This window comes from Octopus bimaculoides, chromosome 5, assembly GCF_046866305.1.
Source record: "Octopus bimaculoides isolate indiv1 chromosome 5, ASM4686630v1, whole genome shotgun sequence".
In the NCBI taxonomy this organism is placed as follows: Eukaryota; Metazoa; Mollusca; class Cephalopoda; order Octopoda; family Octopodidae; genus Octopus; species Octopus bimaculoides.
In genome coordinates, this window is record NC_142932.1 from 49,642,797 (window position 1) to 49,670,296 (window position 27,500).

The following is a 27,500-nucleotide window of genomic DNA, read 5'->3' on the forward strand; positions in this document are numbered from 1 at the left end:
CCACCATCTATAAATAGGTTTGGCTGCACTCTCTCCCTTTATCTCTATCCTTGGTTTATCACTCATACCCCCACCACCCATATACTACATACGCGCATTCCTTCCTACCCACTAGACCTTTTAACCTTATCTCCCCCCCTTCCCTCCTTCTCTCTATATGCTCACCCCCACTATCCTGTAAGATCAACTGACCATTAAAGTATACCGCTACCATCCTTCACCTCTATCTCTCCTCCATCCCCTTTCACATTCTGTCTTCATGACTTGACCTAATTACCGCTCATCCTTCACTTGACTTGGCCATTCTTCAAGTAAACAAGCTTTAAATCCATCGCAGTATGGCATATATTCACCTCTGCTATCTATACTATATCAGCCTTCGTTCCAACATCTATTTCCGGATTATCCCCATATGGATTACTTTACACGGATTTCTACACGGATTTTTACTACTGGAATGAAACTACACTTCAAGTACTGTTCTCCCTTTTTTCAGCGCATCACACTCTTTACCACTTCATACTAAAAATATCCGCCTATGGATATAATAATAGATTACTTTATTTTTTCTGTCTCCGATGAAGGGAAGTACTGGATCTTCTCAGAAACAGCTGTAAGACTCTATCCATAAAATACTTCTCCAACCTTACCATTACTCTCTTTATCTTTTTATTTTTACATATTTACATATACACACGCTAATATACGACTTATAATCCCCAATCCTGTTCATGCAATGACTGGGGCAAACTAGTCGGTATACAGCACTTACTCGGTATTACCTGTATCCTCTTGGGTTTGGTTAAATCCAATACCCTCCTCAACCTTATATATATATATATATATATATATATATATATATATATATATATATATATATATATATATATATATACATACATAGAGACATGCACAGAGACACACACACACACAGTCACACTATTCTGACCTCTAAGACTAGTCCCCAAAACCACTGAACCATGACAGACTAGACCAAAAACAAAAAAATCCTTTTGATTCCATATTGTTCTTCCCCACCCAACCAACCTCCCGCACTGTTCCTTAAAAAAGCAAACGTTCCTTAGGTACATACAAGACAGAAAATATCAGACAGACAAGTCAGTTATTCCTCTGCAATTCTTTGTAAATTCTTAAATATATCTCCTTCTGTTAATATATATACTACCACACAAACATGATTTTTATTGAACTCAAAACACTTATTGTATTCCCTTTCTTGAATACTTTCATGTAAACAGTTTTTAACATTTTCTTATCATGATCAAAGACTGTATAACTATATTTTAATACTTTTGCGCTAACCATTTTTTAACACAACAAAGCTTATACAAAGCTTTACATTTTACTTTTGATAACCTTTTTCTAAAAAAAATGAAACCGGTCAAGTCAATAAACATCTCTAATAGACCTTTGCATTTTCAAACTTTCTTTCATATATATATATATATACATATATATATATATATATATATATATATATATATATATATATATATATATATATATATATATATATATATATATATATATATATATATATATATACAAAATGGAAGTCGATTCGTGACCGAGTACGACCCACTTCCTAGACCCATTCCACTTTAAGAAACATCTCAAGTTTGGTCTCTACATCGCTGATGACTTCTCATATATCGCATACGGCTCCTAGGACCCCTGCAAGAGACTTACAAGTAATTCCACACCAAAAAACAGGTCAGTACTCCAATCAGCAGCACGGCTATTTGTATGTTTGGGATCTACAATACCGAATGAATCCACTGGCCGCCCCATACACTTTGCTACACAAGATGCAGGAGAGACCACACTGGATATCATATTAGTAGACGGCCAATGATCCTAGTTTGATATATCCATTGGCTTTTGATATGATGTAACACCTCATTAATTCTGGCACATGACAACGTTTTCTTCTTGTTTTTTTTTTGTGGTTGTGTCGGCCTGCCTTTGAGATGCAGATATGACCACACTGAAGGAGAGTGTTCACATCATTCATATAATTACCAACATGTTTCAGTTGAGTAACGCAACCCTGTTGTTCTCGAATCCTTTGACACCAACAGCGATATGATACTTACATAGCTTTCTATCTTACGCAAGATCTTCCCAGGTGTTAGTATCGGTATTGAGCCTTTTAAGTGCGTGTTTAAAATTGTCTTTGAAACGCTTGCGTGGTTTGTGATGGGGGACATTTTCCTTGCTACTGCTCACCATACAATCGGACAAGATGACCAGATGATCTAAGACGGTGTTTCATAATAGGGGACTCGATACACGATACACGACATATGCAACACTCCAACACACACACACACACACACACATTCACACACACGCACACACACATATATACACATGCACACATACAGAGAGAAACATACACTCACATGTTATATAGAAATGTATATGTACGTGATGGAAATCAACTCGTAACCGACCCATTTCACTGTGTTAGTGTGTGTGTGTGCATATTTATGTATAACTACATGCATACAAAGCAGAAACTTCGAAATCACTATCAGCCTTTTCCAAAAACAAATATATATATGTGGAACCCGACAGTGCTGATAGCCCAGTATTCGAGTCGAGAGCTTCTCTGGAAATACCCTAACTTTACATTATATCAGGACCTTAGACTTTTGCTCTATACTGAATACACACACACACACATACACACACACACATACACACACACACACACACACACACACACGCACACACACGTGTGTATATATGCATGTATATATATATATATATATATATATATATATATATATATATATATATATATATATATATAAAATATGTATATATGTATGTACAAGTATGTGTGTATGTATACATACATACATTACATACATATAGTGTAATATATCTATGTAATATATAATGAGTAGAGGTCCATGGCTTAGTGGTTAGGGTGCTGGACTCACGATCGTAAGATTGTGATTTCGACTCTTGGACCAGGCGATGTGTTCTGTTCTTCAGCAAAACACTGCGCTAGTCCACTCAGCTGGTAAAATGAGTAATCCTGCGATGTCTCTCTCTCTCTCTCTCTATATATATATATATATGGAGAGAGAAAGAGTGGGGAGCGATTTCCCTTAAGTCTTCTATCTTACATGATATAAGTTTCCAAAATAAAATCCACACTAGTGTAATGACAATAATATAGAACAAAAAGCTAAGGACGGGAAGCAAATAAACATTAAACAGAGAGGAGATCAGAATCCAACAACACAGTAGAAGCGGTGTGAACGAACGGCGTTAGTTAAAATCTTCTATGCTGGACATTTGAAGTTTGAGTAACCATAGCAACAACGCAGCTCGGTAACAACATTTTAGGCTTACTTGTTGTTTTTGTAGTGTTCCCAACTAGTCAAAGTATTAGGTATTTTGGGATCTGCTGGAATATGAATATCAATATCGATTACGAAGTAGGCTTGAAAGGGAATTACTTAGGCTGCATTTGAGTGTGTGCGTGAGTGAGTGAACAACCGAACCAGCTTGTGTAAAACTACAACAACAATAACAAAAACCACCTACTCGCAAATACAAAATCTCCACCATAGAAAAAGAAACCAAACCAAAACAGCCTGTTCCCTAACAAACAAAAAAAAAAACAAACCCCAAAACAAACAAAGAAACAAAAGAGAACTCCCTTTCTGAGCCACAATTTTTTGCCTGTTTGTTGGTCCTAAAAGAATTCATTTTCTGGACATCGAAATAATAATTTCTAGTTCTCACTAGAAAACTTTCGTACTTGGTAACGACTTTGGTTGAGGTGTGATGCCACCTTACCCAAGATGTTGTTCCTCTAATTAAGAATATTCGAACCTTCTTCAGTGAAGTCAACGTTTTTATTTGATTATCGACCCAGTTGTATTTTCTTTATTCTTCTTTTAATTTGTATTCTAATATTTCTATATATACATATATATTTTAGATTTCTAATCTTTTAAAAATAATTATTAATATTATTATTGAACGTACATGGAGACATGGCTGCCTTTAAGTCCACATAAGAAAACAAAGACAGACAAAAAAATACAAGCCTGAAATATCAGGTATACTTAAGTGTTTGGAGAATCTCAGATTAACGAAATTTTGAATGGTTTTGGTAAACAGTTTGTAGCATATAAAGACCTGGAATTAATTTCTGAACAGTACTTCATACTGCAAGAGAGCGAGCGAGAGAGAGAGAGAGAGAGAGAGAGAGAGAAAGAGATAGAGAGAGAGAGAGAGAGAGAGAGAGAGAGGGGAAAGAGAGAGAGAGAGAGAGAGAGAGAGAGAGAGAGAGAGAGAGAGAAAGGTGATGCTGAAAGCGAGAGAGGAGTGAGTTAAAGAGAAAGAAAAGAAATAAAGTGAGACAGACAGACAGATAGAGACAGTGGGACACACTCATACGAGAATGTTAATCTGGATGTTGGTTGCGTTGCTGATATTCATGTTTATGTTCTTTTTCTATAACTCACTCAAAAAGGTAAGTTTTACTTTACTTTATTTAGATACTGGTGTTCTCAGTGATCAGGGATGTTGCTATTGTTGCATTAGCGTAGCTACAACGTCTGCCACCTGGGGCGGCCCTTCCGTTTGTCGCCCCACAAAAATTATATATGACCTACAGCAGACCCAAAAGTCCCACTCGGGGGCGGACCACCCCTAGCTTCCCCCCCCACCCAGCTACGCTGGTGTATTATTGTTGTTTAACTCTAGGTCAGCCCTGATCGAGAAGACTTATGATCAAATGTGTTCGGTTAATATATTACACAGGTTAACTATATATTAATCAATGCATGCGAGAATGTTAGTCCCACCCCGCTAGAAATAGGAAGAAAGAAACAAAGACAAACTGACCTTATCGTTCTTCGTATGTGGTACCTAATCCGAAACTTTATAAAATTCGCTACTCTAAATTTACTCATACGATTTGTTATTTAATCTGAGAATGTTGTTTCTTGCTGAAAGAAGGGGATATTATTAACAAGAAATGCATCAAGCAGGAGTATGCAAAACTTAATAAGCAACACAGAAATTTACAAACAATGAGTGGAGGACCTCTCTCGGCAAGAACATATTCTTGCTCTTTTTTAATAGTGCTGTATATACTTTGAATAGTTCATTGTTTGAGTTAGCTCATATTGTGTAAGATTTAACGAATCGATTAAATTTGTGGTTGGTGCTATTCCACTTCATTAAAAACCTCTAGAAAGGCATGAGCATCACATACTCTCCTTCATATTCGTCGCCCGTATATGCTGACATGGCTCTTTCGCATGGGATACCCCTGGAAAACTGCAATTTCTGCAGTAGTGGCTCGTACAGATGGGGTGAGAAGAAATGTCCCTGACGGAACGAACGCATGGCACTGAACAGTTCCAATAGGTGACCTTCACTCTGACTACCGAGCATACTACTATACATGACAACGATATAGCCTCAGAAGACGAGCTCAAATCCAACTGCCGGTAAGGACAATCTTCAAGTATTGTTCAACCTTATCGAAAGCTTTCTTTTGATCTAAATTGATAAAGGCTCTATCCAAGTTCCTTACACAACCTTCTTTGTTGTATCGCGTAGGGTTATGGCTGTCGGAGTAAGATCTCTTTGGTATGGTGCATGTCTGAACATCACCGACCAGAGTATCGATGAAAAGCGCCAACTTCTAGGCTGACACGTTGTCATAAAATTTGAGCTTTGCATTTAGCAGAGATATGGGCCTTAATTTGTCAAAAATCACTCCTCTTGTTTGGGTCCTTTCTCAGCAGCATTAACACGCTTCTTTTCACAGGACTGATAATTCTCTCATTCTGCTGCTTGTTGCAATAGACATCAGAGGAAGTCTGGCATATGACAATAAAACTCGTTGGACAGACCATCCAGCCTTTTTTCCCCTTGCAGCCAGTCATAACTTCCCATATTTCAACTATTATTGGCTTTTTGCAGAACTCCACATCACTAGTTGAAAAAACCGTGGCCACAACGCTGGGTTTTCTAACGTGATATGGAAATCTCTCTCATATTCATGTGCTCGATTGGTAAGTCACCAGAGACTTTCACTGTACATTTATTGAAAGCCTTCTCACTGCCTCTATGTCTTCACTTGGACGAATACGATTGTAGTTCTTTATTTTGTGCTGTTTTGTGTTTTGTTCCTTTTTCTCTTTTATTTTTTACTTTTGCCATTCCCGCCCCCTCGCTCCGCCACAAAAGGCTGGTTGTATGATCGGAAAACCCCGACTCGAACATGGGAAAGTGTATGTTTCCTTCTGTGTGTATGTCTTTATAGATGTAGGAAGAGAAAGAAATAGAGAAATAGGGGAAATCAGATATATATATATATATATGTATATATATATATACAGAGAGAGAGAGAGAGAGAGAGAGAGAGAGAGAGAGAGAGAGAGAGAGAGAAGGGGACCTGGGTTAAGATATTGCCTGGATGGAGATTTTGGTGTTGTAATTGTTAATTTCCTCCATAGCAGTTTGTACGCCTAAAGGTTATATGTTAATGTTGTTAGTGCTGCTGTTTTTACTGTTTCTACGGTTGCTGCGGATATTGTTGGTGTCATTGTTATTGTTGCTTCTGTTTACCCTCTCACTGCTGCTCTTGCTACAACCTTTCTTATTGCACGTTGTTGTTGTTACCGCGATGGTGTCGGCAGGAGTGCGGCCCTTCTCTCCCCTTACGTGTTTTCGGTTGTGTGGCCAGAAGGCTCTAGATGGTTGATCGTTCCACACAAATGGCATTTCAGTCTTCTAACCTCCACAGTTACTCACAGCACCATCGCATTTGACAGGGAGATGAGCATGAGATCTTTTCTAGGTGTTCAGATTTTATATGGGGAGGGACCTATAGTTTGATCTTTAACTAATTCTTCCATCTCATTCTCGTAACATCCAGTACGGTATTACACCCCTTCAACACTATGCAAGTCTGGATCCACTAGAAGGCTATCTCCAGTGGGATTCGCAGTACTGTTAGCTTTACCGTCCTTCTTTCCACAGAAGTGGGGAAGAGAAAGAAATCATTACTCTAGTGGGCGATCAAAGAGTGCGAGGGTTTCAGTCATAAATAGGACTTCGACCCCTCCAAACTAACTAGCCCTAGACGTAATAGTAAAGGGCCTTTCTACTTGTGTGCCACACAATGCCTTTGACACCCGAGCCAATCGAATGGCTTCATGTTTTCGAGCACATGCCCTTGCTCTGACAATGTAGCTTTTGTGTTTTACTTGTAATATTAGTCGAAGCCCAATCTCACTGCCTGCATGTTGGTCCCGATACGTTTCCTAAATGCCTTTCTTAGGTTGTTAATAAAATCTTCCTCTAGACTAGACTTCTCTATCACTATTTCGTTACTAAACCGTAATGACTTCATTCTCATCGTCCTTTCATACGGTCTAGTGGTCCTGTTTTCTGGTCTCGCTATGATTTTTAAACATTAAAATTTACAATATGGTGAAATCTCTGTTGTAAGAGAAATGTCTCCCAGGGTTAGCATTTACTGTTCCCTTCTTCTCACGGTGAAATGGAGTGTCCCATTTAACGAAATGGCTAAAAAAAAAAATGAAAACAGAACAAAGTATTTCCATCAAAACAACTAACTTTTACGAGCTGAAGCCAAGCACATCCAACTCAAAACAAGAACAACAGTAGTAACAACAACAATGCTTTTATTTTTTATGTAAAATTTTAAAATTATATATTTTATTATAATAATTCTTCCAGATTTTGACACAAGACCAGCAGTTGCAGAGGGAGGGAGTAAATCGGTTATATAGACCCGATACTCAACTGGTACTTATTTTATCGGTCCTTTTATTTGATTTTGGATCAAGGCTAGCAATTGTTTTAGTGGAAAGGGGTCTAGACGATTAAATCGACACCACTGCTCAAGTGGGTCTTCTTTCATCGACCCCAAAAGGACGAATGAATGACAAAGTCGAGCTCGGAGGTAACTGAGCTCAGAATGTAATGAGCTTGGGAAAATACTTCAAGGAATTTTGCCTGTCGCTCCAACAATTCTGTCAACATACCATCCTAATAATAATAATAATAATAATAATAATAATAATAATAATAATAATAGTGAAAGCACGTTATAAAAATAAAACTACTGAATAATAATAATAATAATAATAATAATAATAATAATAATAATAAGTATAATAATAATAATGGTTTCAAATTTGCCGCAAGGACAGCAATTTTAAGGGAGGGGATGAGTCGATTACATCGACCCAGTGTTCAACTGGTACTTATTTTATCGACTCCGAAAGGATGAAAGGCAAAGTCGACTTCAGCGGAATTTGAACAAAGAACTTAGAGCGGGCGAAATACCGCTAAGCATTTCGTCCAGCGCGCTAATGATTCTGCCAGCTCACCGCTTTAATAATAATAATAATAATAATAATAATAATAATAATAATAATAATAATAATAATGATGATGATGATGATAATAATAATTCTTTCTGCTATAGGCACAAGGCCTGAATTTCTTTTTTGGGGGTGGTGGGGGAGGACCAGTCGATTACATTGACCCCAGTGCGTAACTGGTACTTAATTTATAGACCCCGAAAGGATGAAAGGCAAAGGTGACCTCGGCGGAATTTGAAGTCAGAGCGTAGCGACGGGCGAAATACCGCTAAGCATTTCGACCAGCGTGCTACCGACTCTGCTAGCTCGCCGCCTTAATAAAAATAATAAACTTTTCTACTGCAGTCACAAGGCCTTGAGATTTTGGGAGAGGGGACTAGTCGATGAGATCGACCCCAGTGTTTCACTGGTACTTAATTTATCGACCCCGAAAGGATGACAGACAAAATCGACCACGGCGTAATTTGAAATCAGAATGTAGCGGCAGACGAAATACCGCTAAGCATTTTGTCCAGCGTGCTAAGTATCCTGCCAGCTCGCCGCCTTAATAATAATAATGATAATAATAATAATAATAATAATGATAATAGAAATAGAGATAACTCGAATGTGGAGTCTAAAAACAGAAACAATTCCTATCATAGTAGGTGCCTTAGGGATAATAAAAAAATATTCAGACAAATACATAACAAAAACACCAGGACTTACAAATATATATAACATACAGAAAATTGCACTACTGGGTACTGCACACATTCTACGCAAAACACTTTCAATACAGTAAACATAAGAGCACCACGGCAAACCACAGCACATACCCAAGGCGCACAGAGCTGCGCTCGGTAGTGAAGTGAAAGCACGTTATAAAAATAAAACTACTGAACAATAGTAATAATAATAATAATAATGATAATAATAATAATAAATGCCCGGATGCAGTACCAGGCAGTAGCTATGCCCGGATGCAGTACCAGGCAGTGGCTCTCATGGCTTCTGATCTTAATTGATTGGAAGTGTTATCATGTACATTTTGTCTTGGTATAAAAGATGGGCTACAGCAAATATTCTGCTTAATACCCCAGATTTGCTTGTCAGTTGTTTGACCTTAACCAGTTGAGCATGTCCCTTAGTGGCTGACGACATGTGCATCTCTGATCATGAGCAGAAGTAGTGGGGGAGCATCATAGCCATGTGTTGAGAGGAATTCTTTGGGGTTTGAATAATTCACCTTTGGAAGCATTGGTGTTTTGTTCATCATCCTTAAACAAACCTTATTCAGGGACCTTTTCAGCTGGATGGGCTACTCGACCAGAAGAAAATTCTAACTGGGTCCCACCTGCGAGGTCATGCGCTGTTTATTTTGATATGAGATCACCATGTCGCGCACATATAGTTGTGATGCATGTGCCTGGTGTACCCTTATCAGACGGGTTGTCCTGATGGGTATAATGGGCTTCATATATTTTACCCCAGTGTTACTTTGATGGCATGCACTGCTCTCTCACTCAATAATAATAATAATAATAATAATAATGATAATAATAATAGTCAAGACGTCAATCCTTTTTTAAAATATAATAATAATAATAATAATAATAATAATAATAATGATGATAATGATAATAATAATAATAATAATAATAATAATAATAATAATAATAATAATGTGTCAAGTCATAATAATGTAAATCATTTATCACCTTTACCTAGCCCTATTACATCATGACTCCGGTAATGCATGTGACAACGGGATCTTCACCTTCTACACCTGATATATGTAAGCGACCGAAGTGTTTTATAAGGACGTATCCGAAAGAAGAGAAAGTTATTTTTCGAGAGTTTACGGGCTCTTCTACTCCACGTTATTTATTTGAAGAAAATAGAAATTCGAATCTGAAGTTTTACTTCAACAAACAACCGTCACTTCCCAATGGTACGTTGACTTGATTTTAAACTTTCTGTGTAGAGATAACAGTGTTGCTGTTTTCTTTATATTTGTCGAACGATCAGGAAGAATTTCCTAGCTCTACCGTGTGGTGTGATATTGAAATTCGTACTCTTTGAAGTTCGTTTTTGAACTTGTGTAGTTCGACGTTTGGAGGGGAAAAAAGTGAACAGTAAGGAATTCCGATCGAATTCTTGATTTTATTAGTTTAACACTTCTCCTTATTTGGATTTAGTTCTAACTGCCACCTAGCGATTGTTTTATCTTCTCCGGAAGCAGAGATAATAAAACAAAAAATGAAAAATTTATCCTGCATTTAATATGCTCGTATTCTTCTTTGTTTATATATATATATATATATATATATATATATATATATATATATATATATATATATATATATATATATATATATATATATATGTATATATATGCGCGCGCATACACACACACACACACACACATGAATATGAATATATGTATATATGTGCATATGCATGCACACACACACACACATTAGCAGAGATACTCGGCGTTCCTCGGGATTAAAACAGCATAGTTTGTATATATATATATATATATATTACATTTGTGGAGTAAATGTTAAAGCTTTGCATCTGTTTCGGAAAGCTATTCTATTGAACCTCTGTATAATCTGGCGTGCTAAACGTTGTTTTAATGATTCAGCATTAAGTGCTGCAGCATGCCTTTGCTGATCTTGAGAAAGTCTCATCTTCTTTCTGTCTTGGAACTCCATCGGACGTGCTGTAGCATGCTTGAGCTGATGTGGAGAAAGTCTCCTCTCCCTTCTCTCTTGAGACTGTATTTGCCTTTGGTGATCTTTGGAAAGTGTCATGTCCCTTCTGTATTGAGACTTCATCTGACTTGCTGCATAATGCCTTTACTGATGTTGAGAAAGTCTCATGTCTCTTATCTCTTGAGACTTTCGCCTTCAGTTTTCTGTACCCCTCCTTGCTTTATAGGTGTTTCTGGAGAGATTACGTTTTTTCCTTTGGTGGCATATTTTTTTTTCGATATTTTAAACAAGACATTAGATACATAGAAAAAAATACATTAATCTCTGTTTTTGTAAGCAGTTGTATGTATGTAGTATGTCTATATTTTTGCATGCAATGCAAAGTAACCAAATATAAGCAAATTGTAAATACCTTGCAAACTTGCAATTGCTGCGATAATTATGAATTCTTAATGGTACGGTAGATGTGTATTTTTTATATATAACTTGGACCTTCCACGTAATTGTTTTTGCCAAGAGTTTGTGTAGATGTATGTGCGTGTGTAATGACGTAGGTAACGAGCGTGCAAACACAACACACTCACAGACACACATTCGTATACAAAACGTGACGATACGCACACATGCAGATACATATAGTAAGAGAGACACATACAAACATACATTCATGCATGTCAGTCGTCACATGTGTATATGTATGTGTAGATATGTGTGTACGTTTAATAACGTACCTAACGCAGAAGTACACACATAGTCAGAAAGACATGCGCACTCATACATCCACACACACATACACTCAGAGACAGATACACACTCATATATGTGACGTTGTCGTCGTCGTGGTTTGAAATGTCCTTTACTGTCTCGTACGCATCGAACGCATACGCACACGCACAAAACTGAAAGTATAAAAGTGAAGCAATATTACACTGCGGTTTTCGATAGAAGGAGAAATGTAAATAGTGTATTTACATAGACAAGGTGCAGAAAATTTCAAATAAGTCAAGTAATGTTGTAGAGAGAACGTACAAATAGCGTGAAACAAAGATATTTACAAAGTTGAAATACACTGAAGTCAATTTTCAGAGAGAGAGAGAGAGAGAGAGAGAGAAAGAGAGAGAGAGAGAGAGAGAGAGAGAGAGAGAGAGAGAGAGAGAGAGAGAGAGAGAGAGAGTGATTGAAAGAAACAGATATCTGTATATGTGAAAGTGAGAAAAAGAAAAAAAAAGATAAATAGAGAGAAATGGGAGAGACTCGCTTGAAAACTGCAGAAGTGAAAGGGAGAGAATCGGTTGAAAACTGTAGTCATTGGAGAAAAATCCACGTAAAAAACTGTTATTTTTTCATGGTCGGTTTGTTGCATTACACGGGAGCTCTGGGAAAAAATTTGTAGTGCATGACCATCCATGGCACATAAGTAATGTGTGTAAAGTTTGGTGAAAATCGGTTGAAAACTGTGGAAATGCATGCGTATTACACACACAGACACACACACAGACACACACAGATGCACACACATACACACACACAAACATCCTTTGCTTTATATATAACGATATATACAAGTATTGGCGCTAGGAAGGGCATCCAGCCGTAGCAGCAAAGCCAAAACAAACATCAGAGCCTGATACAGTCATCTAACTTGCCAGTTCCTGTCAAACCTACCCATGCCGGCATGGAAAACGGATGTTAAATGATGATGATGATGATGATGATGATGATGATGATGATGATGATGATGATGATGATGACGACGACGACGACGACGACGACGATGATGATGAGGATGGTGGGGATGATGAGGATGATGATGGTATATGTGCTGTGGTTAGTCTACACTGTACTTAGCGTTGATACTAGCTCTGACATAAAAAGCATATGTTGTGGGAAAATTAAGATAACCACAATCATAGATTAATAGTACCTACGTACGTTTCGCCATTGCAGTTATTGGATGTTTCCAACTGCATTTGGATGCCTGACCGCAATGGATCATCAGGGGAACACTTCACTGTATTCATTGATATGTGTATTTTTTATGTATGTATGTATGTATGTATGTATGTATGCATGCATGCATGTATTTATGTATGTATGTATGTGTGTATGTATGTATGTAATGCATGTATGTGTGTATGTATGTATGCATGCATGTATGTATGCATATATTTATGGATGCATGTGTGTGTGTGTATATATATGTATTTATATATATGTGTGTATGTGTGTATATGCATTATGTATATGTGTGTATGTATTATGTATATATTTATATATGTGTGTGTGTGTTTATGTATAATGAGTACAAACATATTTATATAAGAATAATTGCGTCACGAGTGATTATGACATAACAATAGTATTTGAAGGTTTTCCATGTATCAAATATGTTGTATGCTTAACCTCAGCCGACTATCCCTTGAAAATATTTTTTCTCAGTAAAAAAAAAACAAAAAAAAACGCAGTAAACATTATTCACTGTGCCCTACCTTCCTGTCTTTTTTTAAGGTGCCTATATAGAAGTAATTTTGGAATCTTGGGCTGAAGATTTTGAAATACTCCAGCACCATAATGGGTACATACAATGGTAAGTGCCTGATTAAATTTTTGCCGTATCATTTTTTTTTTTGCCTGAGAATTAAATATACATGATCTTTGTACTTTGACGAGGTAGACATTGTTTTATGTATTGGTCAGGTAGTTATCTGTCTAAATCAGTGGTTCTCTAATAATATCAGTGGTTCTCTAATAATATCTTAAGGGCCCTTAAAAAAATTTGCTTTAGATGTATATATTGGTATGTATTGCAAGAAACAGATAGGTTTCTGTCTTTTACATTTTACATAGTTTAACCTACACAAGTTAATGTTTAAAAACAATATAGGAATTTTGAAAGTTTCTATAAGGTTAATTATTAAACATTGAACGGCTATGGGGGTCCACCAGAATAAAATAGCAATCAAAGGGATCCATTGATGGAAAATGGTTCAGAACCCCTGGTCTACATAACTACTGGATAGAGGCAGTGTGTATATGTTTATTGGATTGGTAGATAGATACACAGTGTGTCAATGTTCACTGAATAGTAAACGTGTGTAGTGATTGACTGGAGGAATATAGTGTAGGGGTTGATTTGATTGACACAATGAACAGACTTTGTGTAGATATTGGATAGTCACTGTATTAATATAAATACAGGGGACAGTCAAATGTACATAGATGTTGATTGGATGGTGTATATAAATGTAGACGTTGATTAAGCAGAGAATATATGTAAGTTGATTTGACTGGCACTTTGTGTAGATTTTGACAGCATAGATAGACATAGAGAAACATAATATTTAAATGTGAACTAGTTATATACAGGGTATAGATGAAAACTGGAGAGAACTGTGCATACCTGTTAATTGGATTGATATAGAGTACAGATATTGGTTGAATTGAAAAATGTTGCTGAAATCGTCTGGATAGAAATAGTACATAAGATATTCACTCGATATACATACCTTGTATGTTCACTATTTTGCCTCCGGTGTAAATAGTAACTTGGTGGACAAAGAGAGAAAAAATGTCTAACCGGTAGAAATAATGCATAGATTTTGCTTATAAGTTATCCAAGCAGATTTTCACTATATATACACTGTATATGGTTAACTTTGTATAAATATTGACTGGATAAAACTTCACTCTGTATAGAACTTAACTAAGCAGAGTAAGTGATTAAATAGATACACCATATAAATGATGTAGCAAAGATAACATGTAGATGTTTGCAGTAGATTTTATCAAAGTATTCATGCAGCTAACACGACAAACGGGCACTATGCAGATGCTAACGTAATAGACGCAAAGTTTATGTTCACTAAATACATACAACACGTCCATGTCCTTCTATGTTGGAAACAAGCTTTAACAAGGAGATAATGAACAGGTAAAATTGGTGCAGTCTCTGGGATTTTTCATAGGAAGCTGTGAGGATTGAAAAGCAGGTGGAAAAATTACCATGTTTAATGAAATCAAGATGGTTTTATATTTTTTTTAACTTATTAAGCATCATAGACAAGAAAGAAAACTTATTTGGATGAAAAATCTTACGTCGTCTCATTAATAAAGTTGAATACTGGAGTCAATGTAACCGACTTGTCTCCTCCCCCAGAACTTACTGCGTGGTAGGGTTTTGTATGAGTGCTGGATTTGGACTGTCTGAAAACCATTGACATAGTCCACAAAATTTTACATCAGAAAAATGGTGAGGATCCCCACCCCACTTCTTTTTTACTCCCTCCCCATTCAATTATGTTTCAACCATATTTTGTTTGCATTCAAGGTTGTTTCCTCTCCCGAGAAGCAGCAAGACGAATATTTATGCTCAGCCATTAACAGAAGAAGAGAGAAGCGTAAGTCTGAATTTTAATAATTTATGTTTGCATTTAAGGTGGCGAGCGGACAGATTGCTTTAAGTTTTGGAACAACATACCTTGCCATATTTTTTCTGGCTCTCTACATTCTAAGTTCTGGCCATGCCAATGTCAGTATTGTCTTTCATTCCTCTAGAGTTAATAAAATAAAGTACCAGTCAAGTACTGGGGTCAATGTAATCGACTAACCTGTGCTTGTGTTACAAACAATAACACTGTGTAACATGATTTTGGTCCTTGGGTAGCAACTGTTATTTCCTATTTATTTACCTCTAGAAAGTATGAAAAATTGCTAATATTTCCTTCAGACTTTACTTTTGTTACATTTATTCAAACCTCAAAAAATTCCTATCAAAACATGGCTACGATGCTCCCTCACTGTTCCTAGTCATAATCAGGGATGCACATTTTGCCAGCTACTAAGGGACATGCTCAAGTAGTTAATGTCAAGCAACTGACAAGCAAATCTGTGCTATTGTGCAGAATATTTGCTATAACAATATTTCTGTTTCAGCATTCGGCGCTGAACCTGTCTGAAATGTAATGAAAAATAGGTCAGCTTCAAAACATTGATGTCCAGGTTACAAAAGCAAATTTTGAAGGGAATAATAGTCATTTCCTTTGATTTCTAGATAGAAGCAAATAGGAAATAATATTTACTGACCAAAGATAAAAAAAATAAAAATTTTGTTACATAGTGTTATTAACGGGTTGTGTGTGAATAAGCGGAATCGTTAGAACATTGGATAAAATATATTGCCATATTCTGCCGATATCAAACTGATTTCATACTCTTAGGGTCGTAGAATAAAGTACTAAGTTTGAATTCGCAAACTAAACCTACTTCCGAAATTTCCGGTTTCCGGTCTTTTTTTGTGTCTATGCTACACATGACTATTTGATTATTTCATTTTCCGTTCACATCTGCCATAAGCAAGCAGCTCAATAATCTTTCCGACTGTAGGCAAAAGGTTTGAAATTGTGGGGGAGTAAGGAGGGGGCTAGTCGATTACATCGACCCCAACGTTCAACCGGTATCTATTCATTTTATCGATCACGAAAAGATGAAATGCAAAGTCGACCTCGCGGAATTTGAACTTGTTACCGCACCGAGCAAAATGCTATCCAGCATTTGTTCCGGCTCCTTACGTTCTCAGTTGAAATGACGCCGAAGTCGACTTTACCTTTCCGGGGGTCGATAAAATTTGTACCAGTTGCGTACTAGGTCGATGTATTCGACTTTTTCCACCTCTCAAAATTGCTGGCCTAGTGCCAAAATTAGAAGGACCATGACGGGATTTGAACTTAGAATGCAAAGAGCCGGAACAAATATTGGTTTCGGATTTTAGCACAGGGCCAGCAATTTCGAGGGGCGGGTAAGTCGATATTATATCGACGCTAATGTTTAACTGGTACTTATTTTATCGACCCCAAAAGGATGAAAGGCAAAGTCGACCTCGGCGGAATTTGAACCCAGAACATAAAGGCGAAATGTTGCGAAGCATTTTGCCCGGCATGCTAACAATTTTGCCAGCTTGTCGCCTTGACCGCAACAAATTTTGCGAGGACTTTTTTTGTCCGGCGCACAAACGATTCTGCAAACCAGCAATACTGACGCGATATTGTCCTAAACAGTGAATTGCTTCCATTGTTTCAGATCATCAGCACTGAACCTATTCTCAGAAGAAGAGTTTTGCAGGCTTTTAAAGTGATGTTGACATTCTATGGTATAGAAATGGTTGGTCCGCATCATTTTGGTCATTTTCCTAACTTCCGTGAAAGATTTGATAATTTCCAAAGGTAATGAACAAATTTAATTTCGAATATAGTAATCTTCCATTAACTTCGCTCCTTATTTCCGACCCGAGTTTGTGTCATGTCGTCCGGTTATAGAGGAGTTGGAAAATACTGGTATTTCCGTAGAAAAGAAATTGGTATTACACAAACAACACGTACACTCACACGCACATACACATACATGCATACATATCTACTTACACACATGCATACATGCATACATACATGCATACATACATGCATATATAAATACATACACACTTTCATATATGTCTCTCTCTCTCTCTCTCTCTCTCTCTCTCTCTTTCTCTCTCTCTCTTTCTCTCTCTCTATATATATATGTGTATGCGTGTAATAATGGTTGTATCAGGTGAAGCAATTTTTAATCAAAATAGTCATCTGGCTACCATACTCAGTGTATACAAATAATCGATAGACCAGTTACTGCGGTATTTGTCTCAGAATAATATCTCTTCTGGATTTGTGTTTAAAACAATAAATATCAGAGAGAAATACAGATATTCGTCCCAGCAGTAGCCAGCGAGGGCACTAGATACATTTCGGCTTTTTGGGGCTATTAATTTAATCCCGCTTCAATTACATATACTAGATTATTAAATCCGGGAGGCTATTCGCAACATCAGTGAATGATTTATTCACCTATTTCTATATCAGAGACGACGAATTTTCGTTCAAGCATGTGGCTGGCTCTAATACGCGCCTTTGAAAAAGCCCCAAAAGGCCGAAATGTATCTGGCGCTTTCCCTGGTCAATGCTGGAACAAATTTTCGTCTCTCACTGATATTTATTGTGGGTTTTAACACAGTAAGTCCATAAGAGATGTTATTTCAGGACAAATACTGAAGTAACTGGCCTATCTCTAAAATGATCTTTGGAAAATTAAATCACCACTACTAGTTGAACAAGTCTTTTTGGAAAACTTGGCGTCCCAATTCAAAAATTAACGTTTTATATACACATTTATTATGCTGTGATATATTCTGACACATCTTAATTTCCATAGTCACAACCTTCGGCAGTTATACCCTCCAACATTCTTCAGGGGCCTGTCCTATTCGGTAACAGAGTTAAATTCTTCTCATTCAGTTGTCCATGTTATTCTCGGATTCTATTCTGTGCGGCAACACTTTATCAACTTTTTCATGTAGTATCCCACTGTTCAGTCGGACAATTAATTAAGGGAAATTAAGAGCCTTGAACCTAACCTACAACCAAGAACATTTAGATTTAAACTTCGTAATACATATATATAATCTAATTGTGATTGTAGCGTTGATTAAGTATTAGGTGGTGTCGTTTCTTTGTTTGGGCGTAAATTCAATATCTGGACGAGCAAGTGGCATCAAATAACGAGGTAACTCATACCATTCTGGTTGAATCATATAAATTACTTTACTGTTGAATGTTCTATTTATGAAAATACTACTATCACAACAAGCGACTTCTTTTACGCTTTTCCTATTTACTACTCTGGTCAAGCGTGACAAAAAACACGCCATCCTGTCAGTCACTCTGCATTTGTCTCTTACTAGTCTCTGACTTAATCGCCATCTTTTAAGTGCGACAGTAAACAAAACGTGACCACTTGACATGAGAGCTAACCCACCATTGTTCTCTTCCATGTAACCTAATTTACTATATTTTCGAATTTGACCTTTTGATCAACCCCAACATCTGCAAAATTTGCTTTTTCTTTTGCCAGCGTTGCACTTCTTTCACGGTGCTTACGGCACCTTCTGTGATTTTCACTGTCCTCAAAGAATCATCTCTCTTGGACACCGAACGAGCTCTCCTTAATAGGGCTTAAATTTTATCTAAGCGTCTCCAAGAGATGCTTAGAGAATTCGACGTATGCGTCAATATTGAGAGTTTCCTCTGTCAGCCCCAGCATAAGGCTTTCTTTCATAACAGAAGTTTAGCCCTCCGATCAAGAACGATCTCACCAACCTCAAAATGCACAACTTCAACTGGATACTAAGTTTGAACCTGCACAACTCGATCGATTTATTTGTGAATAAACACCGTTTCGATTTGGCCGTCTTCAACTTCAGCAGGCGACTAAAAAGATCAAACCTTCTCAATTGCGGAAACTCTGCAAAGGGCTGCTCCATCGTAATCAGGCGACTTTGTTCTACAGCATACTAAACAATTTCACCAGCCACTACCAGAAACACGTGTCCGCCACTGTGCATGGACTTATCTTTCCATCCCGTTTCCGTCCTATGCCACCAGCGTCACTGTAACTATATCCTGGACCTCCACCATCTACTTCATACCCAAATTCACAAACCAGACAATTCCGGTTCCCTGTCATCTCTGCCCGTAACTGCTCGACTAAAATCACGCTCCGTACCTTGATAAAACATTATCATTCCTTCATTGCCATCTTACCATCATACTGAAGTAACTGGCCTATCTCTAAAATGATCTTTGGAAAATTAAATCACCACTACTAGTTGAACAAGTCTTTTTGGAAAACTTGGCGTCCCAATTCAAAAATTAACGTTTTATATACACATTTATTATGCTGTGATATATTCTGACACATCTTAATTTCCATAGTCACAACCTTCGGCAGTTATACCCTCCAACATTCTTCAGGGGCCTGTCCTATTCGGTAACAGAGTTAAATTCTTCTCATTCAGTTGTCCATGTTATTCTCGGATTCTATTCTGTGCGGCAACACTTTATCAACTTTTTCATGTAGTATCCCACTGTTCAGTCGGACAATTAATTAAGGGAAATTAAGAGCCTTGAACCTAACCTACAACCAAGAACATTTAGATTTAAACTTCGTAATACATATATATAATCTAATTGTGGTTGTAGCGTTGATTAAGTATTAGGTGGTGTCGTTTCTTTGTTTGGGCGTAAATTCAATATCTGGACGAGCAAGTGGCATCAAATAACGAGGTAACTCATACCATTCTGGTTGAATCATATAAATTACTTTACTGTTGAATGTTCTATTTATGAAAATACTACTATCACAACAAGCGACTTCTTTTACGCTTTTCCTATTTACTACTCTGGTCAAGCGTGACAAAAAACACGCCATCCTGTCAGTCACTCTGCATTTGTCTCTTACTAGTCTCTGACTTAATCGCCATCTTTTAAGTGCGACAGTAAACAAAACGTGACCACTTGACATGAGAGCTAACCCACCATTGTTCTCTTCCATGTAACCTAATTTACTATATTTTCGAATTTGACCTTTTGATCAACCCCAACATCTGCAAAATTTGCTTTTTCTTTTGCCAGCGTTGCACTTCTTTCACGGTGCTTACGGCACCTTCTGTGATTTTCACTGTCCTCAAAGAATCATCTCTCTTGGACACCGAACGAGCTCTCCTTAATAGGGCTTAAATTTTATCTAAGCGTCTCCAAGAGATGCTTAGAGAATTCGACGTATGCGTCAATATTGAGAGTTTCCTCTGTCAGCCCCAGCATAAGGCTTTCTTTCATAACAGAAGTTTAGCCCTCCGATCAAGAACGATCTCACCAACCTCAAAATGCACAACTTCAACTGGATACTAAGTTTGAACCTGCACAACTCGATCGATTTATTTGTGAATAAACACCGTTTCGATTTGGCCGTCTTCAACTTCAGCAGGCGACTAAAAAGATCAAACCTTCTCAATTGCGGAAACTCTGCAAAGGGCTGCTCCATCGTAATCAGGCGACTTTGTTCTACAGCATACTAAACAATTTCACCAGCCACTACCAGAAACACGTGTCCGCCACTGTGCATGGACTTATCTTTCCATCCCGTTTCCGTCCTATGCCACCAGCGTCACTGTAACTATATCCTGGACCTCCACCATCTACTTCATACCCAAATTCACAAACCAGACAATTCCGGTTCCCTGTCATCTCTGCCCGTAACTGCTCGACTAAAATCACGCTCCGTACCTTGATAAAACATTATCATTCCTTCATTGCCATCTTACCATCACACAATTGACTATTTATCATCTACAGAAGATAAATACCTAAATTTATAGCTAATTACTTGCAACAAACTCTATTTTAAGGAGATAATTGAAGAAAATACATTCCACTTCGTTTCTCATTATTCCTTTTTTTTATAATTTAGTAAATAATGAATGCATACAATTATATACAAAGTAATATGTAGTTCATAAATAGACAATGAAAACTTATACATTTCTACTTCGTATTCGGCTGTCAGTGTTTTCGCGAAATATAAAGATAGTAAAAATATCGTAACAACTAATTGCCTTTGACGTGTATGTAAAAGGGACGGATAAAAAGAATAGAAACACATACCAATTTGATTTATAGATTAGGGAAAATATTCGCAACATTAACTAACTTGTCTTCGTGAATCGTTCCTGAAAGACCTCATGATATCTTTAATTATCCAGAAAAAGTGTTTTATCTTTCTGGTTCGTATTTCGTACTACCGATGCACGATAGTTCCTCAATACTGTACAAAATTTCACAATGTTGTTTAATTTCACTTTCAGATACCCAAACAACTTTAAACGGATTACGAGAATGGTAGAATCTCTCAGATATCTGGATTTCCAAGTACAAGCAGTGTTCTTCGTCAAATTTCTCGCAGATATGGTTCGATTTCAATTACTACCAAAGGCCGAAGAATCAATAAACGATTATTGGATTCCGCAACTGAGCAGGCGAGAGCAATTTCAGTTGCAGAATTTACTTGATAACTGAAATACTAAAAGACTATCAACGACAGTATGAAACACACCATTGTTTTAAGCTGAGTAACGCTTCGTCAATATGCAGAAATACATAATTCTAGAACATATGTGAAAGAGAGGTCGGTTACAGTTCATAGTAAAAGAAAGGTACGCAATTACACGAAATAACGAGGTTGTATAGTATAATTTAATGACGATCATACTAAACGAACATTCATACATGTCTTCAAGATTTGCGTAAGGTCGAAAGACTTACGCTCGTCAGATGTTTGGAACTTATGTTGAACAAGATAAAGATGGCTGCTGAGGAAGTATTGTGCACAAAGCCTTTCAGTAAAGTAAATAAAAGATTTTTTATCAAAAAAGGAAAGCAAAATTGTAATTAAGTGTTTATAGCGTTGGTACTGTAACTCATGGTTGATGATCAAAGAGTTATTTCCCTGGCAAGAAGAAAGGCCATGCTGAAGATTAAAAGCAGAAAAGCAGAAGACGAACAGGAAAACAGACATATGAGTAAAGCGGGTGGGGATGGAGGAGAGAGAATAAGTGAGAGAGAGAGAGGGAGAAAGAGAGTTGGTGGCCTAGTTGAGGAACCTATATTAGTATATTAAAGGTGTAAGGCGGCTAGCTAGCAGAACTGTTAACAGGCCGGGCAAAATGTGCAGCGGTATTTCGTCGACCTTGCCTATCGTCCTTCTGGGGTTGATAAAATAAGTACCAGTCGAACATAGGGGTCGATGTAATCGACTCTCCCCCTCCTCCGAAATTGAAACCAATATATTAGTGCCAAAATTTGAAACCAATATATTGAAGGTGTAACTTTGCTTATGAATTTAAATATCTGCATTTATACTTCACATAATCGCTTCACCTGTGCATTAGAAATTTAATTTATATTCTTAGATGTGACCGATGTCATGACAATTGCACGGGACAAACGGGATTGACTTTAATGGAAAATGGCTGTTCATCAACAAATACGAAATTCCAGAAAAGTACCCGGCAAATATTCATTAGTAAACATTTGGACTAATGTGCAGCTAATAAATTCACCAAAATATCAAGGTCTTGTTTTTCGCTAAATTGATGTACTACTGAACAAGTACGGTGAATAAAACGTGTTTTATGATGAAAAACAAACTGGGTCGAAATGGAATATGATTATTATTTGGTTAGGACAACGTGAGAAAATGGGAAAATATAGGATTGAAAGACTTCATTACATCTTCCAATTTATATTTATTTTTATATATTTACTACATACGCAGTCATAGAAAAGAATAATCATGCGTCTAAAAACAACGTATCAAAAGAATAGATTCTCTAAAAACTTGTGTATAATGGTTTAAGAGTTGAAAGTTTCCTCTCTGTTCTTTATGTAACCTCATTTACTTTGTAAAATACATGCGTATCACAAAGTTGTGAAACCGGCTGGGTAAATAAAATAAATTAAAAGACTTCAAGTGCATTTTTAACTTCAATAAATATGTGCGCGCGCGCATATGTGTGTGCGTGTGTGTGCGTGTGTGTGTGTGTGTGTGTGTAATTGTACACACATATAATACATCCCAACTCCAAAAAGAGACATTATAACATCGTGTTCTTCAAAAACACAAAGACTAAAACTTTTAGGTTATGTTTTTATTATTTTTTTTTACAACATTCAATATGTAACAGTTAAGTGTTGGATGTAATTTACATGATTGAGTTGATTCCTTTTTGAAGCGGCTACATTCATTTCATTTTCCATTGTATGCTCAATGTTGGTATTCAGTACTGCTCCAAAGATATTTGGGTATATGCTACAAGCTTGTATAAATTCCAGCTGTATGAGAAACTGTGTTCTTTTCTTGCATAGTAAATTCAAGTCAAATATCTGAGAGAAACCATCGTCGTCATTTGTAGTTTGCGGTCTTGGTCTTGATGTTTACACGAGAAAGAAGGAGAGATGAACGTTTAGTACAGTAGTGAGATATATCTTCAGTTTAAATAGAGATACATAGAGTAAAAATAGGAAATTTTTGTACATGTACCGATATCCTCACCACAATATCAACATTAGCGATAAAAACAGCATCATCAACAACCACAGCACCAACTGTAGCAGAACTAAAAGCGGTAACACCAAAAACAGAAGCAACAACACTAAAAGAAACAAGAAAATACACTCAACATCCAACGCCATAATCCAGGACAAAAATATTGTCAACACCAACACAATCCAAAGAACCCTCGCCCATACCAGATAGACTACAAACATATATATATTCGATTGCGCATACACACTTTTTCCTCTGCCACAGATTCCTCTAACAACAAAATCTCCTTGCAAGGAAAATCAATTTGAATAGATAGTTGTGAAGAGGAAGAGAAAAAAATGGAAAGTGTAAAACATTGTGCCGAACTAAAAACGAACATCTTAAAGGAGGAAGTACAGAAACTGATAAACAATCACACATTCCTGCTCCTAATACCAACATAGTCACAAACAACTCCAACAATAGAAAATTCATTGACATTACAAACACCACAACAAACGAAAGCGCAGCCCATCCGCATCAACTACTTGAACAGTACATCCTAACCGAACAAACATTAAGCATCATCAACTATAGACACAAACAACAAGGACCTAATGAAACATATATATCAATACGCAAATATTACTCACAATGAGTACATTACAGTCCCCACATAACAAAGCAACTCATATAAGAATTAGTAAAACAACGTAAGAAACTTGGAACAAACTGAAAACAAAATATCTAAAGGGAATGGGAGATTCCCGATGGATATGAAAACTCTTTAAAGAAATGCGTGCGGTAACAACTACAAATAACTGGAAGTATGGCACATCTGTCCTCCTAACAGACAGAAAGTGTTTCTTCTCGCTTTTCCTCTTGTTGAACATAATCGTACTCAGAAGAAGCAGCATGAATGCAAGTGGCCCGGGGACGCTTGGAAGAAGGATCCCCTGCTCAACGACCCCAGGATAATAATATAAAGATGTGGTGGTTATAACCAAGATCAGAATTTCTGAGGCACGAGAATTCATGCCTATCTTCGGCAGCTACGAGTTGTACGCATCTCCAAGCCTGCCGGGAAAGAATGGCGGAATAACTATGTTGCTTTGGAAAGGGCTGAATACTGGGGACGGACCAGCTTCCTGGACACAGAAGTTAAGTTCAGTGGTGTTTGGAGTGACCTGTAGTAGAGGCTATGCCTTCAGAGTAGTTGCTGTTTATATCTCGATAGGGGTAGGAGTGAGGGAAGACTTTTTTCCAGCCGTCTGGGGGCCTTCCTAGGTATGTCACGGTTTCGTACTAGCAGGCAAATAGAACGGTGTCTTGGATCCACACAGCGATCGTGTGGAGCCAGCCAATAAACGAATGGGTACAAAAGCCTCGTAAACCTAATCAGAAATTTTCAACTGTCTGAGAGGTACCGAATGGATTTCCTGGATACGCTAATAGGAACACGGCTGAATGTACCGTCATCCAGATCGTATCTGTGTAGAACAGGAGTTCCCAACCAGTGGTTCCCAACCAGTGGTTCCCAACCAGTGGTTCCCAACCCTGGGGGTCGCGAAGCCTTGGCAGGGGTGTCGCGTAGCCTTGTCAGAAGTGGCTGGGATAATATTAATTTCAGTTATCAACTAATAGTAGGGAGTCGCGAGTGCAAAAAACGTTGGGAACCGCTGATGTAGAGTATCTTGTAGGCCAGCAGAGAGGAATAGTGTAGACTGGATGTTTTGCCTTATGAGCTTTATTTCTATATTTCAGACTTGTTTGAGAACCTCTTGGTAGATATTTCATCGCTTAAGAAAGCCTTCGCAACCGATGGTCCATAACTATTAAACACAGATTTAAAAATTTTGGCCAGGATGTTTGGAAAGAGGTCGGTGTTTTTTGTCGATTGTCAGACTGGTGATGCGCAATCATATACCATCCGAAGAAATCTATCTCCGACAGTCTCCACCTCATGCGATACATCAGAGAGAGCTTGTGTAAATAACCTAACCTGGGTAGAAGAGACTGATCAGTTTAGATCAATCAAAAGCTTTCGCTAGAGTCGCCCGCCAAAGCTTGGCGGCATTTCCTACGGCGACAGGTTTCGGCCCAATCTTCCGCAATCGGATTGCCGCAATGTACAGCGATATCTGCTCAGTGCTTAGCGTGAATAGTCACCTATCAGAACCATTTTCAGTGTCATGCACACGATCCGTCAAAACTCTTCCCTCTTTAGTTACTCTTGAGCCGCTATTGTAGAAACCAGAGTCGTTGTGGTGCAAACCCACACTAACTAGTGTGGAAGAATCTATTCGGCAAAGGCAGACGAGTCATAGTGTCGGACACCTGACACATAGATGCGTTCAGCACAACTCTAAGGGACAGTGAGGTGGTGACAGAATTAAAAGTCAACCAAGAAAATAAGCAGGTCCGCAGTTCGGCACCTGAATGGAGACAGGCTCGTACCATCCAACAGCGTCAGAGGACGCTGGACGGATGGATAGGTTAAACTGATTGGAATCTGGCTTAGACCAAATCTCCAACTGGAGGAATACTAAGATGAGGTGACAAGCAGGGTAGCCAATCTCACTCAGTAATAGGCCGGGAGAAAGCTATACTTGAAAGGTCAGGCAGAGGTGATGAACACTTACATCAGCTGTTATACAAGGTATATTGTATGACGAACTGCTGCTGTTGCATGTGAGACGGTCGATGGACGTTGCTGTTGAACGAACTCCAGTGTAAAGATATCCCCACCACTGCCACCACCTTCTTTTTGTAATAAGCAGACAGGCAACTTTCTGTTGCTCGGTTCTATGACGAAAGAATTAGTTTGGTGCACGATTGAGAGTGCTATAGTAAGTCTCTCGTCGAAGGCGCATAGATTAGTGGTTAGGGTGTTGTATTCACGATCGAGTGATTGTGATATCAATTCCTGGACTGGGTGGTTCTTGAGCAAAAAACTTCGTCTCATGTTGCTCTGCGATCATGTCGACAACTGATGTCTGGTACAACGTGCAACTCTATTCAGCCGAGTTTAGTTTGATGGAAGGAGTGAAGTAATGTACAGCACGTGCACAATTAACAAATCATTTGTGCAAGTTCTTCACAAGAAATTGCAAAACCGTCTTTGTCGGACTACGAGTGACTGCCATCATCTGTCAGTGTCTCTTCAACTTCAAGTATCCCTTGAAGAGAAAGTCTTGCTCTCCAATAAAGTTATCAGAGATGAATGAATTGGTGCATGCTTAGCATGTCACTGCCACCACCACCACCACCACCACCACCACATCGAATCCTAGGACTCGAAAGGATGAAAGGCAAAGTCGAACTCGACTGAATTTGAACACAGAGCGTAAAGACGGACGAAATGCCGCAAAGCATCTTGTCCGGCGTGCTAACGATTCAGTCAGCTTGCCGCCTTATATGGATTGTTTTATAT

The 27,500-nt window shown here is 37.8% G+C and overlaps 1 protein-coding gene and 1 long non-coding RNA gene across 5 annotated transcripts in view; one reads left to right on the plus strand and one right to left on the minus strand.

Moving 5' to 3' along the window:
• The first annotated feature begins 3,354 nt into the window (after nt 1-3,354).
• LOC106869254 (opioid growth factor receptor-like protein 1) lies at nt 3,355-23,507 on the plus strand. 3 transcript variants are annotated; one of them, XR_016241883.1, is made up of 7 exons: nt 3,355-4,522; nt 10,131-10,353; nt 13,631-13,709; nt 15,450-15,519; nt 17,198-17,340; nt 21,849-22,387; nt 22,953-23,507. XR_016241883.1 is itself a non-coding variant. In XM_014914919.3 (6 exons), the coding sequence occupies exons 1-6, from the start codon at nt 4,451-4,453 to the stop codon at nt 22,057-22,059; spliced, it is 798 nt and encodes a 265-aa protein (XP_014770405.1). In that variant the 5' UTR covers nt 3,355-4,450; the 3' UTR covers nt 22,060-23,507. The 3 variants fall into 3 exon arrangements, 2 of the variants coding, with proteins under 2 accessions (XP_014770405.1, XP_089208350.1); XM_014914919.3 differs by having other exon boundaries at nt 21,849-23,507; XM_089352224.1 differs by lacking the exon at nt 3,355-4,522 and adding an exon at nt 7,717-7,839 and having other exon boundaries at nt 21,849-23,507.
• A 168-nt stretch (nt 23,508-23,675) lies between these two features.
• Nucleotides 23,676-27,500, minus strand: part of LOC106869252 (uncharacterized) — an 18,397-nt gene continuing 14,572 nt past the window's right edge. For both annotated transcript variants that reach the window (XR_016241884.1, XR_001409383.3), the window contains exon 4: nt 23,676-23,968. This is a non-coding gene — a long non-coding RNA (uncharacterized LOC106869252). The remainder of the gene's footprint in view (nt 23,969-27,500) is intronic.

What these genes read in the sequence shown, in the direction of transcription:
- LOC106869254 (XM_014914919.3), top strand. Translation starts at nt 4,451, where the DNA reads ATGTTAATCTGGATGTTGGTTGCGTTGCTGATATTCATGTTTATGTTC. An exon ending in ACAACCGTCACTTCCCAATG is followed by an intron (nt 10,354 to 13,630) that starts GTACGTTGACTT and finishes TCTTTTTTTAAG; the next exon opens with GTGCCTATATAGAAGTAATT. An exon ending in CATAATGGGTACATACAATG is followed by an intron (nt 13,710 to 15,449) that starts GTAAGTGCCTGA and finishes TTTGCATTCAAG; the next exon opens with GTTGTTTCCTCTCCCGAGAA.